The sequence below is a fragment of the Achroia grisella genome, unplaced genomic scaffold (assembly GCF_030625045.1).
Source record: "Achroia grisella isolate CSIRO2021 unplaced genomic scaffold, CSIRO_AGI_Agris_v1 utg2671, whole genome shotgun sequence".
NCBI classification, from domain to species: Eukaryota; Metazoa; Arthropoda; class Insecta; order Lepidoptera; family Pyralidae; genus Achroia; species Achroia grisella.
In genome coordinates, this window is record NW_026712758.1 from 445,750 (window position 1) to 463,966 (window position 18,217).

General features: G+C 31.2%; 1 protein-coding gene across 7 annotated transcripts in view; it reads left to right on the forward strand.

The window, feature by feature from the left end:
• Positions 1-1,687: 1,687 nt before the first annotated feature.
• Positions 1,688-18,217, forward strand: part of LOC131842959 (dynamin) — a 49,632-nt gene continuing 33,102 nt past the window's right edge. For 4 of the 7 annotated variants that reach the window (XR_009357506.1, XR_009357507.1, XM_059191533.1 and 1 more), the window contains exons 1-3: positions 2,676-2,987; positions 4,658-4,731; positions 7,913-8,062. Coding sequence is in view for 5 of the 7 variants with exons in the window: in XM_059191533.1 (XP_059047516.1) it covers positions 2,824-2,987; positions 4,658-4,731; positions 7,913-8,062 (388 nt within the window). In the remaining 2 variants the exon portion in view is untranslated. Of the gene's footprint in view, positions 1,953-2,675; positions 2,988-4,657; positions 4,732-7,912; positions 8,063-18,217 lie in introns of those variants that run through there. The other 3 variants (XM_059191534.1, XM_059191535.1, XM_059191537.1) reach the window with 3 other exon arrangements.

Sequence of the window (18,217 nt, forward strand, 5' to 3'; positions counted from 1 at the left end):
TAAGGAAATTTCAATACTTTATCTCAAATTTATTCCATGAACAAAAGCCTCGGCATTACACATATAGAATAATATAAATATAGACAGTACAAATATAGATTGTATTATAATTTAATTTCTGGGAGATATTTCGTTTCGAGTACATTTTTTAAATCCCGTACTATTAAGATATCGTAATTATATTTATAAAAAATAATTACGATTGCTACAATTATAAAATATTAATAATGAATTTGGAAATGTCAGTTAAAAACTTTTATATTTAACGGATATATTTATTATATGTGAGTAACTAGTTCCTTGATAACAGAGTACAGTGGCGCCACCTTAGTCTAACAAACCAATTTAGCGGACTTGTACGATTTCGTATTTTTATTTCGTTACTAAATTAGTCGTATTATTAATTCGTTAATTTGACGACGAATTTAATTATTAGTTTCGGGTTTACGGTATTACAAATGCATAATAATATATGACATATACTAAAATGTTGACAATTTCAAGTCAACATAACCAATAGAATGTTTATCACATAGGGGCTATGTGACAAACGTTCTATTATTTATATTAAATTGGACAACAATTACCATTCAAATTATATACGTACAAAATGCCCGAACAATCATAAACATTAGTTTTAGTACGAGATTGAGCAGTATTACATCATATATTTTTTTATGTGTATTTTAATTATAGCTTGATACTGCTACGACCAATCTCCACATACGATATCTTCATTTATTTTAAATTCGTCGCAATACTATGTATATGTATAAACCCGGGGATGGAGTGAAATGGGAACAGTAATCGCATTGCTAGAAATTTATCATGTTAGAGCCACCTTAACGTGGTCTCAAGAGAAATAGTCAGCAGGTAGGTATTTAATTCCACAATCTATGTAAGCTATTTGTTTGTTGACACTAATACATATCAGAGTTACTAGCTGAGCTTTGTGACCGGTGAGTATCCTTCGGTAACTTTGAGTGTTTTGACGACCTAGATCGTTTAACACTTATTAAAAATTACTAATCAGTGCCACGTACTTTCACCAAACTTTGTACCAATCAAATCAGTTTGTAACACCACAGGTAAAGGCAGTAAATTACAAAAAGAGGTAGTTAACATAAAAAGTAATATAGAATTACCTCAATGTTCTAGCTGTTTAGGACACCGCTTTATTTCCAATGGTCGCGGGTTCCATTCCTCGTAATATGCAAATATTTCTAGTCATGAGTATAACGGGTATTTTCTATGTATATTATGTTTGTATTTACAAAAAAAAGTATTTGTTAAGTATTTCTATCAGTTGTCGAGCACCTTTAACACAACCTCTGCTTAGATTTGGACTAGAGGACGCTGTGTGAATTGTCCCTATTATTACATCGTCAAAGCATGTAGGTACGTATTCTTAATTATTATAGATGAATATAGGTAGTGCAAGTAGTCTCGTCTACTAACTTGTTATCGGAATAATTGTTTTTATAATCCTTATATGTTATTAAATGTATCTGAAATGTTAAGATTCTAAATAATTATATGCAAGTGTAGGTCACGACTGCTTCTAGTAGTTATTACTCTAATAAAGGGTTCAATCGTCGATGATATATATTATGTTGATAGCTCAGTTTTTGTATAGAGAAAGCTATATAATCGACTATCCTTCTCTAGTCATCTACGCCTGCGCTATGGATCTTGAACCATATTGATGAACGAAAAATCAGTAAATGAAGTTCTGCGGAGTACTGAAGTAGCTCATAAAACGAGGAGTGTCTGAGAAAACCGGCAGCCATGTCCGGGAATATAGGAATGGAACAATTGATTCCAATTGTGAATAAGCTTCAAGATGCTTTTACACAACTTGGTGTGCATATGCAATTGGATTTACCGCAAATAGCAGTTGTAGGTGGTCAGTCCGCTGGAAAGAGTTCAGTGTTAGAAAATTTCGTTGGAAGGTAAGTAATTTTTATATATCATTAATATTAAAATATACCCACTTGTTATCGCAAAGGTATGTTATAAATATTACGTAATGAATATTATTTATATATTTATGTTTTTTAACAGTCAATAACAAGCTGCCTTCTAATAGAGTTTCATAGAAAAACTTGGAGAAAGGAACAATTACTTTTGTTTTAACAGGGCTTTCGATTTTTTTTATCGTTATTAGCATTAAAACTCCAAATAACGTAATAAGAGAAGGTTCCTTGTTACGTTATTTCGGAGTCGGCGCAGTATGTTTTCCTCTTACGCCATTCGGTACATAACACTTATAGTGTTATGTTATAATCCATTGATTTTCATTTATTATAATCGACAAGCAATTGGAAAGTAACAATAACAATATTGTTATGTTACGAAAGAGATGTTTATTGAGTTTCCAACCTATTTTTATTCGTTTCATATTTGGCCTAGATTTGTTGCGCATGTCAACTTCTATTGATTATCTGAAATTGTAGGAAGTATTATTTGGCCAGTTAAATGGATATTAAATGTTTTATTTTGCTTATATTGGTTTAAATAAATTAATGAAATTTTTAGGCAATGGTATTTCATCCGGAAACTTAGAGCAGTAAGAAATAAAACTTATTTGGTAGTCTGTCCTACGTTCTTTATATTGACACTGAGTGACACTGACACTTGACAGTCTGGCAGTCAGTACAGTACAGTCATTACTATTAGCTATCGAAACTGGAAAGTTGAATTGAAACAATTACCCACCACCATATTGAAAAATAAATTAGTTTATCAATCAATTATGAACTGATCATGAGCTAGTGTTATAGTGTTTTATTAAGTGTAAACAATATATATACATGATTAAAAATGGCTGGAAATTTTGGAATGCAGCAACTGATTCCTATTGTAAACAAATTACAAGATGCATTCGTTCAGATGGGCGTCCACATGTCCCTAGACCTTCCACAAATTGCAGTTGTGGGTGGTCAGTCCGCTGGAAAAAGTTCGGTATTAGAAAATTTTGTTGGCAGGTGAGAATTCCTCAGCAGCAATAAGATGATTAACAATCTGTTTTTCCTTGTATGTTATCTATATTCAAATTCGATATTGTTTGTATAGAAATTCTAAATGTTCAAACAAAGATTTTAAATGTTGTCATTCTCAGTTACTTTTAGTTACTTCAAAGTAAGGTTTAATCATGAGTCATACATCACACATCTTCAGTAGATTCCAAACAATTGGTCATGGTATTGAATAAACATCAAGGACTTTATGAAATTTTTACATTAGAACGTAATCGTATTCCAGCCTTGTTTTGCATGAGCCACATGAAAACAAAAGTTGTTGTAGTTGAATTAAGTAGTATAAAAAAATCAGATTTATAACTTTTAAAACATATAAATGGTTTGTTTGTAGTTCTGGTGGTCTTTGATACATTCTTTATTATTGATATATATATATATATTATATGTTCCAATCAATTTATACCCAAAAATCGAGACACACTTGCATAAAGTATAGTGTTTATGCAAGTCACCTATACTTTGTTCTCTTTAATGTCAGGACCCCATTTCTTTTTATTCTATTTCTAAAACACAACTAAAGTTGTTACTGTGTAACCTATTGTCTCGGTTATAAACATGGCTATGTCAGACTTGTACTGTTATAACCAAAATACTGTAAAGAAATAACTTTCAAATTATGGTGGCAGGATATTACACAGATGCTTTATCTTTGTTAAAATGCATGGCCTATATATGATTAATGTTATCAAATGTAAGTTCCTGGCATGAGCTTCACTAGTAGAACACTTAAAATATTTAATAGAAATATATACTTAGTCATAATTAAAGAATAAGCTTCATTTCTTAAATATGAAAATGGCTACCTTCCTATAATATTCCAATTTTAGAGGAAAATGTATCTAAAGATTGAAGTATAATGTTTTGAATAATCCTGGAACAAACTTGCTAATGGCAAATAAAATTATATCAGACAAACTACCATAGCCCTCCAGTTGTGCGGAAATAAAAAAAGAAACTACTAAACAAACTGTCTAGTAAGAAATTGCTTATAGCAATAAGACAACAGTTTGTTCTTACTTTCTTCTACACTGTTTGTCCAATTGTATTTTTTTCTCCATGCAATAAAGAGTTATGATTACGATCTGCAATAATATTACCTATGATACTAGGTTATGGTTAACCTAGAAACTATATATATGCAAATAATAATATATTTATCTAGCTTTGTAGTTAATATTATAAAAACCAATTATCATGACTCTAATAAGGCCTCAGTGATGATATAATTCCTCTTTTAATAAAAGAATATTTATTTATATATTGAGTGGCTTGGCCTACACCATTCCAAAACCATATTATTTCTGTACCATAACATCACACACAATTCTTCAAGTCATTGAGAGTGGTCAAACACACTTACATGCTATAAATGTGATATGTATAATAATGTGACATATATAATATTTATTAACATTGCATGTTAATAAATATTATATATGTCACATTGTACACAAATATGATATAGATGTCTGTTAATGACAAAAAAGGCAAAATACATTAAAACGAATACTTTAAAAATCAATTAACTATTTTTTTATTGTTCAATATTTAAACACATTATATTGAAACAGTTTTTATTTTTCCTTGTAATGCATCAATCATTTTCTTTGTTACAGGGATTTTTTACCTCGGGGCTCTGGAATAGTAACACGTCGGCCCTTGATCCTCCAACTCATAAATGCTAATGCAGGTATGTGCATGACAGTTTAATTAAAATAATAATGATGCTAATAATGCAACCTCCGATTGGTCATCTATAAAATGGTTCGAGGCTCAAACAGAAATTGTGTTAATAGTTAACTGTTAACATATTTACCTAGACAAAAGATATTTTTAAGATAAATGTGTCATAGCTAATATTCTAGTAACTATGCTTCCTTAAACATCTTAATATGTATATTGGTAGTTATGTTGTCTAAGACGTTCATGGAATTAATGTCAGTTGGTCCAATTGATCAATTTCTATAACTGTATAATGCCAAAGTGCCATAGAGAGCATTTTTTGTAATTCTATGTTGTATTGTAATAACCTCATATATAAAATATTGTTGGCTTAAGATAGAAACTATTGATCCAGTCCTTAATATATTTTATTTTCCGTGTTCTTTTGTTAGGACTATCATACGTCTCGGTCTATTATATGATCAGTATCAGTATTTTGTCCTTGACTAAGGACTCTGCGTAAGAAAGAGGAAAATATTTTGACTTTTAAAATTTTCGGGAAAACAAGGACATGCATACTAAATTGCACTTTATTGCCTTATAGTTGTATATTTTATTTATTTGTAATGCTTTGTGGAGTTATGTTTTGTTTACACATACTTTAATCTCTATTCATGTATGTATTATAATATTTGAAGGCCTCAGTGGTCTAGCGGTTGAGCTCACCGCTGACAGTGCTTCCGATGGTCGCGGGTTTGATTTCCCGCAAGTTACAAATATTTGTATTAATATCTATGATTGTTTGTATCGGTCTGTATGTATGTATTTACAAAAAATGAACAAATAAAAAAATTATACGTATTTATATCAGTTGTCTAGTACCCATACCAAGCAAGCATTGCTTAATATGGGACTAGATGTCGCTGTGTATTATTGTCTCTTTGTTGCAAATGTAAATTTCGTATTTTATAGTGTTACAGGGATTTAATTGAAAAGAAAAATTTTATTACTACTATAAACTTCTACTGCATTTTTCGGATATTTTTTATGGATCATAATGGAATCGTTCATCCGCCTGCGCTAACTAATATACCCTTACCCTTCCCCCCATCTCAAAATGCATATTTTATACAACAACAGAAGGGTGTGTTGACGCAAAAAAATACGATATAGGTATTCTTCAGTATTTATTCTAACTCAATTCAGAGTATTACCTTGCGTATTTCCTCACCCAAACGTGATAGCAATACTTACAATCGAAATTTTGCAGTAAATATATGTTCCGCTCTACTCGGCTTACTGTATTATTACTGTAAATATAAAGATAGTTTTACTCGTTATTTTGAAAATTCATTCTAATTGTAATATCTTGCATATTTTTATACCGTGTTGGATAGTTTTTGGGAATGAGCTAAAGGTAGGTCACTTTTTTGGTGAAAATCAAGTTTTTCAGTTATGTAAATCTGAAACATACTTGTTTAAGAAAATCTGACTAGTCGGATACGTTGATATTAGTTACCTATGTACAAAATTTCATCGACTTTAATTAGTTGTTGTGAAAAATTGACATATTAACACGTTATGTATGGAGAGGCGTGAGGGACATTCTGCCCTTAAACCATCACAAGTTTGAGGGATTTCTGCCCACATATGAGATTCCGATGGTTGTTATTGCGTTAAAAATAGTTAAACTTGCTTTTATTATTTAAATCGTATCTGTTGTTTATAGGACGTAACATTATGAACACTTGTGATTGTAATACGCACGGCGAAAGGAACGCAATGAATATTGCCCATGATCATTTCATTATCTAAACTAAAATAATACCCAACACATCGCAGTACGGATGCTTGTTGAGTGATGCAACTTTTTGTTTCACGTACAAATTGCTGTATATTAACCTTCAACTGTTCTTTGAATGTCAAAACGAGTAATTAGCTTACTATTATTGTAACTACACCCTGTTTGAGTCTTCATAATTGCCGCGCATTGACCATGAGACAATTTCATGTTTTTTTATAAAGTTACCAATGTATGGTCATTTGAATTATTTGGATGTCGAGAACAAGCTCTATGTTTGGAATATGTCAAATAATGGATAGACGATTAGATTTTGTTCAGTATTTTTTGTATTTAGTACAATTTCCTTAATCTAATATAAGCATAGTCGAATTGAGAATATTCGATTCTTTTTAAGTCGGGTTGTAAAATGATAAATTCTCGGATTTCCTTTGTTGTAGGTGGTACCTACCACCTAGATAATCAACTTTTCGCGGTCATGATCGTATAGGTCAATAGCCTTCCGCTCAAAGCAGCCAGCAACCATTTTATGTAAAAAAAACATTAATTTACTTGTCTCAACTATTTTAACTAATAAATGAAAATTACAATATTTTTGTATATTAACCCTACTGAGATTTGAATCCAGAGCTTTATGCCAAGTGTTACACTATATCACTAGATAGTTTTGGATTTACCGTATACAAGGTACAGCACTGAATTTAGCCACCGTAACAGTGCAAACAGATATGAAAAAAACATACATCATTGTGGCTTTACCCAAAATTAAATATTGTTATCTATTTTTCAGAATAACAAATAGGTTTTCAACAACATTAGTTGACATTGAACAAATTCGTCGGGTTTGTTAAGATTGGCGAAGGATTCAATACATGTTATATATATATATATACACATTCAATAAATATTGTGAACCACAGCATTTCGTGATCTCGAGATGAATAGAAGGGTTATCAATCCATATCGTGATGTAGATCATGATAATTACTTTCCCTTGGAATATATTTAAAACATATTTTTGTCACCCATCCTGGGGAATTGAATTGTGTTGTTTTTGATGTTCCTTGAGACATATTCCAGTTAGAAATATCTCTAACCTCTTTGGAATTTCGTTTATATACCTGTAGGAATATTGTAATTGATTTACGATACCTACTCATAAATTTTGTGTTCCAAATCTTAAATATATAATGTGTTATCGTTTAAAAAATATTTCCCTTGTTAATCCATAGTATTCCTGTTATCGTTTTACTTGGTCCTTAATGATAAAACTTACTGATGGAACATATGTTTACTGATTTCAAAATTTTAAGCTAAAACGTACTCTGATTACGTCGAAAGATATGTTTATAACATCATTACCTGTTATCAACCATTACCTGTACTATATTTTAAATATTGTCCACAGAATATGCGGAGTTTCTTCATTGCAAGGGGAAGAAGTTTGTGGATTTCAATGAGGTGCGCGGTGAGATTGAAGCGGAGACTGACCGCATCACCGGTTCCAATAAAGGGATATCGCCAGTACCCATCAACTTGCGAGTCTACTCGCCTAATGGTACGTATTTAGTGATTATATATACCACTTATTTGCAACTATACTCGCGTGAACCGTTTCCGATGAAGTTTCAAAAATATTCAGGATATATAAGAATTATACATAGATATAAGATAGATAGATATAAGAATAATTACATTCAGATTTCATATTTATGTACATTCAGCGGATTAAGTGATGGAGGACAGGTCAATTAGTCACAACAAATAATTCTATATATATATAAATTAGATTAGATTAGATTATTTGAACAGCCACTAGGTAGGTATGCTACAGACTAACAAAATATTGGCAAATATACACATAAGTATATGTGCATACTATAGTAAAACACGATATGAAAATATTACAATTTTCTTACATATTTTATTAACTCGGATAAAGGAACAGTCATAGAGACACGAAAGAATCTTTAATTTTTTATTATTTATCAAGGTTAAGGAGCTCCACAGACTATGAAATAAAAAAACGCAACATGCATTGCAAAGCTAAGCAAGCTATTAATTTTGATTTTAACAGATTTTGATAATCCGAAATAAGACGAAATTGTGTGGGAGTGTCCACATACATATATTTAATTGGAATGCATTGTTTTCCTATTTTTCTTTTGTATACGTAGTGATTTTTTGTGTCTGAGGCTTCAGGCGATGACGATATACTGCAGAAAACTTTTGCAATTATTTATGAACTAATTACATATCGTGCTCTGTGTTTTTCGCTTCGTGGAAATAAATTATGGGTGGTAAAAAAATATTTGAAGTTTGAGTCTATATTTTTATGAGCATTCTTTGTTTCATCTTATGGTGTTGGTAGAAGTTGTTTTCTATGTGATAAAATTGATACAACTCCCATTGTTTTCTTATGATTTTCCAAATAATCGTGTTAATTGGTTCAGAATTAGCGAATTTATAATGTAAACTGTATATAACAGTTAGTTTTTATTACTATATCGAATTTCAAATCCGTGTTACACATTACTTGTTATAACATGTATCTTTATTATGTAGCTTACGAGTTACTCAGTGTGTAATCTTACTCATTAAGATTTAACGTAGCAAGGTCAAGGATTACTATCGTCACTTGAAAGATTTGTCTATATAGAGCGATAATTTGATTTCAAGAGTAAACATTTTAAAGGGCTTGATGTACGACGTACTCATGATTAACATAATTTCAATGCTTTTGTTAAGTAATTCCTCCATTATAATGACAGATACCAGAATATCTTGGTAGGAATAAGGATGTGTTCAATATCTGTTAGGTTAAACCTGGTCACTCTACTTGTGTCTTGATATAAAATCTAGACACGCGGCAGCGTGTCAAGCCGAGTTTCAAGTAAGAGAACTGGCGAGCAGCACCGTGTATATATATATATTTACACGAACCATTTGGAGCCACTTTTGACCCCCTCATAACTCAAAAACTCTTTCACATAAACCTGTCAAATTTTGTTCATATATTGAGACTTGCGAGATAAATATGTGTTCCAAATTTCATAAACATATCTCAAACGGTTATTTAGATATTAACGTCCAAATATCGTCATTTTTATCACTGATCAACTATAGATCAAAATTATAACCCACTTCCAGATGACCTAGGAAGTTCAAATTTGGCATGCAGATAGGTAATTAGGTGAATATAAAGGAAAAAATCTGAAACTGGTAAATTGTTATCATTTTATTATAATTTTTCACTTTAATTGATTCTATTTCAACTTATATTGAACGAATACTAAAATTCTATGAAAACGTCGATAGCCACCAATTAACTTTGATCCATCACTGGCTACAGCTCATCTTGTACTGGACGGAAAGTAATATTGTATGAAAACGTCGATAGCCACCAATTAACTTTGATCCATCACTGACTACCAGGTAGCTCATCTTGTACTGGACGGAAAGTAATATTGTATGAAAACTACGATCATTACCAATTTACGTTAACCCCTTCACATCAGTGTCGATAACTGGCAAACTTCAAATATTGCATTGAGCGGTAAACACTAGTTGCTATAATTTATATTCTGTCTAAAATATACTCGTACTTATAACTAAGAGTATAGTCGAATTTCGTATTTATTATGTTATTAACTGAGATTTGGTATTAATTACTGTTTCAATATTTAGCGTACATCGATACTCAAACATTTAAAAGTTACAAGAAAATAACACAAAAAAAGACAATTACACCCCAGTAAACATACGAAAATACAGTAGTTTATCAAAAATAATTTGGTATTAATTTAGTTATAAATAAGTACCTCGTATAATTTATGTACAAAAAGTAATGATATCCCATCAAAAACATAAATGTGAAATGATAGCCGAGTTTAATATTATGATATATGCCTTGATTGTAGACTTCTACGACAAAAGAGGTGAGATCTAAATGGGTGCCAAGTTCAATGGTCTGTCCTGAAATGTATTTAACATAATTTTTAACAATATAAAACATCATTTCTTCTTATAACTTGGGATAATATACTGTAGCCTAAGGTCTATGTATATGAGAACTGGCCAAGTCAGACCATTGAACTTGGCACCCATTTAGATCTCACCACTTTTGTCGTAGAAGTCAACAATCAAGGCATATATCATAATATTAAACTCGGCTATCATTTCACATTTATGTTTTTGATGGGATTAATACTTACGCCATAAATGCTTCGCATATATATATATTTCTTTACTCATATTTATATGTTGTATACGTATATTTGAGTTAATTTGAGTAAGTTTACCCCATAAAAGGTTTCCGTTTGACATCCCTGCGATTTGATGTTGATTCATATCACGTCTAAATTTAGCCGGTAGATTCCACCTAAATTGAACCCACAACAATTATGAACCGAGAGTACACCTTTGATTGATCTATTTCAGATCATCAATCAACCTATTGCCTTGACCTATATAAATACATTTTTATTAATTTAAGCTGATGTCATTATAAATATTGAACGGGCAATGAATGGGACCTGTTGGGCGTTTAGTTTTTGTATATCCCTGTATTATTAGCGATACTATATATTTCTTTGCAATATATTTTTTTTAATTCAGACATGCCAATGTAGCGTTCGTTTTATATTCGTTAGGATTTCTTTTTACATTAATTTATAAAAATCTCTATTGAGATCTAAAGTTCTAAATAAATCAATATTATCGGGCTTTTAAAAAAAATGTCACAGTAATACAATTTGGCAATAGTACTAAAATATCTCTAACTGTTTTGTAAGTACAGCGATATTGTATTCGTATCATACGATCAGATACATTATATCGTTGCGATATGTTCTATGTGTAAATAACGAATTCTAGATAAGGACAGTCGTTATGCAATTGGATTGGATAATGGATCAAATTTCGAAATAGTTAATTAAATCATACAGATGCATACTACTACTTTATTTATTTATCATAGACATGCTCATACTGCATTATGTTATTGAATACATTATATGTAGTAATAAATTTGAGATACGAATGTACTGGAACGAAAAATGCTGGAATGGAATTATATATATATATATATATATATATATATAAACACCTCTTTGGGCACTTTGTTGATCACGCCACAACCTAAACACTTGCCGATTCCACCTTTTGCACTGAATAACTTGACCTCTATCGCGTATATCTCAGGCGGTATGGCAACGTCGCATTCTATTTTGCGATGCGGCCATATATATTCGTCGATAGTACGATATACTCGACACTTTTTTTACTAATAATTCGTGACTGAATGGCTCCGAACGGCTAAATTTTTGGTATACACAAAGACTTTTTGGCTCTGAATATATTCCAAAAATCAATTAATTATGTTGATCACTTTATATACTCGTCCTTACTGCGATACTTACTTTCATCCGAATATATATAGATACCGTAACGGTCTATCAATTATGACTTTATTAATTTACTAATGTAGATATTTTATATTCGCAATGCTCCATACATGCAAGCTCCAGCAACGGTGGAGGCAGGGTCCCCCTGCACCGTACACCGCACCCCGCGCACACAAACAAATTAGATATTTTTTGAATACACAAAGACTTTTTGGCTCTGTATATATATTTCAAAAATCAGTTAATTGTGTTGATCACTTTATATACTGGTCCTTACTGCGATACTTATTTTAATCCGAATATATATAGATACCGTAACGGTCTATCAATTATGAATTTACTAATCTAGATATTTTATATTCGCAATGCTCCATACATGCAAGCTCCAGCAACGGTGGAGGCTGGGGGGAGCACCGTACACCGCACCCCGCGCACATAAACAAATTAGAATAAATTAAATTCATAAGATTATTTATATATTTCGACTGCCTCGGTGGTCACACCGCTTTACATCCGATGGTCGCGGGTTCGATTTCTCGCACGATGCAAACATTTGTACTCATCGGTCATCGATTGTTTTCATCGGTCTGGGTGTTTTATATGTATATTATATATGTATTTACAAAATAAAAATATCTATTTATATCAGTTCAGTATCAGTCTGTGTTAATTGTCCAGGGTTATTTATTATATTTTTATAAACGGTTATCTTTTTCCATCGCACCGCTCGCTATCGACAGTGAATTCATAGAAATGTCACTCTAAAAACAAAAATAGTTTTGTGTTTTGTATTTCAAATACTAAATGCAAAATAGGTATTTTCAAAATACTTTTTCAAAATAAAGTACCTTTTGAATTTTTGTCCAAACCTCAGATATTTTATTTAATTTAGGTATATCAATCATTACATAGTGTAGTATAAAACAAAGTCGCTGTCGCATCTAACAGTACAAAGAAAGAAGACTTTTTGGCTCTGATACCGTAACGGCCTATCAATTATGAATTTATTATACCTAATCTAGATATTTTATATTCGCAATGCTACGTACATTGTAATATCCGCCTCCATTCATTGTAACGGTGGAGGGACTAAATAGTTGAATAAAACTGAATAAGCAGTTGCTCCACTCTATAGGTACTGCGTCGTCGTCGTATGCTGTTCATTTTTTCACTCGTTTTGGCGCCAAGAGAGGGTCACATAGTCGTGGTCAAGTTAAGAACTTATAATTTAATTTTGATAACAATAGATACAAGTAAAAAGTAGGTATTATATTAATGTACGTAAGTACTGTACTTAAAAATATTTATTCTTTATTGTACATTTGAAAAACTTAACACTTAAGGACTTGTACATATACACGTACATACTGCCAGTTTCTCTTAAAGACATCCAGGGAAGCACTATTTATCAAATACGCGGGGTGCACCGACCTTTGACCTTATAACACCTGATTCGCGCGTAACGAATTACATTGCTACTTTTTGGTATTTTATAGTGGATATGTCACTATAAAATATTATTATTTCTTTAGATTATGACATAATAACATAGTTTACATGATTTTAAGGGAAACATACGATAAAAAAAAATCCCGTAAAATGTAAAAGATAAAAAATGGTTATTGTTGGTTATCCTTAAGAGATAGACATATACCATCACGGACTTTTTTGTTGACCTTATTTTGATACATCTCAAAGCACTAGACAACACGCATTTTCATTAAACAGTATTGTATTTTTTTATTTCTTTAACTTTAATGCACAAAAAAATTTGTACATGTGGCGGACTTAATATTTTGCCGCGTTATTTACCAGGCAACCATGAGTGGTGCAGAGAAAGATTATTGGCGGTGCACTAATATAAATAAGAAATGTCAAAAAAAGATTTATAAAGATAATAAAGATAAGCAAAATATACATTTCTATAAAAAAATAACAGTATACATACATAAATATATATGTAAATATAACCCATAAATGTATAAATATTATATATAAGTAAATACATAATGATCCGATAATCAAATTATAAGTACAGTCTCAAATTGAAAGTAAGAAAAACAGAAAATATAGAGAGAACTATATGGATATAACAGAAAGATGTGAAAAAAGGAGAAGGACAGTAAAAAAGTTACAAATTTAAATAATGTTCCCGCAATTTCTGTTTAAATGAATTTATTACATTATTATATATATTAGGCATACGACTAGCCTTATGACTGTTACTTTTTTTTTAATCTATACATCTATACATGTAAATAAAATTGGAGTTTCTGTTTGTAATATTGAAATAACCGTTTTTTACTACTTGCATATGAATATAAATACGGTACATACACCAAAATAACATATTTTACAAGTTTTGTCTGTCTGTCTGTCTGTTTGTTCCGGCTAATCTCTGAAATGGCTGGACCGATTTTGACAGGACTTTTTTTGGCAAGTAGCTGATGTAATAAGGAGTAACTTACGCTACTGTCATTTTAGAAAAATAAAATAAAATTTCACGCGGACGAAGTCGGTGGGGCCAGCTAGTCTATAGATATACCGAGATTTAATGTTTAAGTTGCTATTATGTTGTTGACAAAATTTTACTGTAATGTTACTATTACGTTATCCTACACAATTTGTATTATTTTGGATGAATAAATAAATAAATAAATAATAATCTATACATCTATACATTTAATAAAAATTGGAGTGTCTGTTTGTAATATAGAAAAAACCGTTTTTTACTACATGCATATGAATATATATAAGGTACATATACCAAAATAACAATTTTTATAATTTTTGTCTGTCTGTCTGTCGGTCTGTTTGTTCCGGCTAATCTCTGAAATGGCTGGACCGATTTTGACGGTACTTTTTTTGGCAGGTAGCTGATTTATAAGGAGTAACTTAGGCTACTTTTATTTTAGAAAAATAAAGTTAATTCCACGTGGACGAAGTTGCGGGAACAGCTTGTTTTTAATAAAAACTGTTTATTTGATAAAAAAACATCTTTTTTGTGGTACTTGAGAATGTTGAAGCCTGTTGTTTGTAATATTGAAATAACCGTTTTTTACTACTTGCATATGAATATAAATACGGTACATACACCAAAATAACATATTTTACAATTTTTGTCCGTCGGTCTGTTTGTTCCGGCTAATCTCTGAAATGGCTGGACCGATTTTGACGGGACTTTTTTTGGCAGGTAGCTGATGTAATAAGGAGTAACTTAGGCTACTTTTATTTTAGAAAAATAAAGTTAAAAACCACGTGGACGAAGTCGCGGGAACAGCTAGTGTATAATATATTAGAGATACCTACGTGTTTTTTTTATTGATGACTAGCTGTACACGGGATTTCGTCCGTGTTGAATTTAACTTTATTTTTCTAAAATATAAGAAGTTAAATTCCACGCGGACGAAGTCGCGTGTACAGCTAGTTGTCGGTAGTCTAGCGATTTAGCTAGCACACTGCTTTGATTCCTGCTTGGTGGTCGAGGGTTCGATTCCTCGCACGCTGCAAACATTTGTATTCATGAGTATGATTGTTTGTAACGGTCTGGGTGTTTTCTATGTATAGATAATATATATGTATTTACGAAAAAAAATCTTTGTATTTATATCAGTACCCATAACATAATCTTCAGCTAGCTTAACTTGGGTCTAGATGAAGCTGTGTGAATTGTCCTGAGATTACTATTATTACTATAATAAATCTTTTCAAATCAGCCGATGTTTATTTTTGCCATAATACGTGCTGTTACCATGTGATAATATTACGTACGTACTTATTAAACTATTAACTTATTATTAAATTGTTTGTAACGGTCTGGGTGTTTTCTATGTATAGATAATATATATGTATTTACCAAAAAAATCTTTGTATTTATATCAGTACCCATAACATAATCTTCAGCTAGCTTAACTTGGGTCTAGATGAAGCTGTGTGAATTGTCCTGAGATTACTATTATTATTAATTGGTACACAGGTAAACTACTAACTAGGTCATATTGGTGTTGTTTGTTATGGTGAAAAAACTAGTAGGTATATATATAAGTTACACGTACAATTTCAAAGACTTATTTCTTGAAAACTACTGGCTATTCTGAAATAAAACTTTAGTGTTGGTATATGTAATGTTTGCATATAAAATATGATTAAAGGTTACCAGTGTATTTACACTTTTACTGAACAAACAGAGTTGTTTAATACTGAAAATATTGTGTGGAAGGCATCAATTACTTTCAGTGCATGTATAGCTTTTCTCTTTTCCTAATTATTATTATTATTAAGTTTAAAGTGGTTGAATTTTACGTAAGGGGTTTTTATACATTATTTCTAATTTACCATTTATTTTAAGTTTTTTAAACTCTATTCATCGAGACCTATCTAATGAGTCCAAACACGATATTTCTGCTGTAAGTTTTCGAAGAGTATGTTCATCATCTGATAATACTGGTGCCAGCATGAAGTCAAGGTTAACAGATAACTAATTACTTTTATTTCGTCAAAATCTTTAGATTACGTATAATAAATTCATAATATCGCTACCTATTCAAATCAAAACAAGTATTAGGTACTTCATGTACTAGTATATAAATTCATCAACACACAAGTAAATGATTTTTAAATATATTCAGAGCCAAAAAATCTTTGTGCATTTAAAAAAAATGTCGATACGGATTCACTATTGCAGGAAATTGTTGAAAAAATATATATCGAGTATAAGTATCTACTACTATCGACGAATACATTTGGCAACAACGCATGGTCTCGGCCGGAACGGCAACATCGCATATTAGAATACAAAGATAGTGATAGAAAGAGAGAGACAGTGGATCAGCAATATCTACGGATCGTGGCTGGATCAACTAAGTGTGCAAGTGTATATAAATATATATATATATATACATTTGTCTTTAATTCAAAGGAAATATAAATAATGAACGCATCACATTTAAAACAGTATAAATAGTTAATAATTTAATAATAAGTTAATAGTTTAATAAGTACGTACGTAATATTATCACATGATAACAGCACGTATTATGGCAAAAATAAACATCGGCTGATTTGAAAAGATTTATTATAGTAATAATAGTAATCTCAGGACAATTCACACAGCTTCATCTAGACCCAAGTTAAGCTAGCTGAAGATTATGTTATGGGTACTGATATAAATACAAAGATTTTTTTTCGTAAATACATATATATTATCTATACATAGAAAACACCCAGACCGTTACAAACAATCATACTCATGAATACAAATGTTTGCAGCGTGCGAGGAATCGAACCCTCGACCACCAAGCAGGAATCAAAGCAGTGTGCTAGCTAAATCGCTAGACTACCGACAACTAGCTGTACACGCGACTTCGTCCGCGTGGAATTTAACTTCTTATATTTTAGAAAAATAAAGTTAAATTCAACACGGACGAAATCCCGTGTACAGCTAGTCATCAATAAAAAAACACGTAGGTATCTCTAATATATTATACACTAGCTGTTCCCGCGACTTCGTCCACGTGGTTTTTAACTTTATTTTTCTAAAATAAAAGTAGCCTAAGTTACTCCTTATTACATCAGCTACCTGCCAAAAAAAGTCCCGTCAAAATCAGTCCAGCCATTTCAGAGATTAGCCGGAACAAACAGACAGACAGACAAAAATTGTAAAATATGTTATTTTGGTGTATGTACCATATTTATATTCATATGCAAGTAGTAAAAAATGGTTATTTCAATATTACAAACAACAGGCTTCAACATTCTCAAGTACCACAAAAAAGATGTTTTTATTAAAAACAAGGTGTTCCCGCGACTTCGTCCGCGTGGAATTTAACTTTATTTTTCTAAAATAAAAGTAACCTAAGTTACTCCTTATAAATCAGCTACCTGCCAAAAAAAAGTACCGTCAAAATCGCTCCAGCCATTTCAGAGATTAGCCGGAACAAACAGACCGACAGACAGACAGACTAAAATTATAAAAATAGTTATTTTGGTATATGTACCTTATATATATTCATATGCATGTAGTAAACATTACAGTAAAATTTTGTCAATAACATAATAGCAACTTAAACATTAAATCTCGGTATATCTATAGACTAGCTGGCCCCAGCGACTTCGTCCGCGTGAAATTTTATTTTATTTTTCTAAAATAACAGTAGCGTAAGTTACTCCTTATTACATCAGCTACTTGCCAAAAAAAAAGTCCCGTCAAAATCGGTCCAGCTATTTCAGAGATTAGCCGGAACAAACAGACAGACAGACAGACTGTACTATGCTATACTATGTATTGATTGATATACCTAAAATAAATA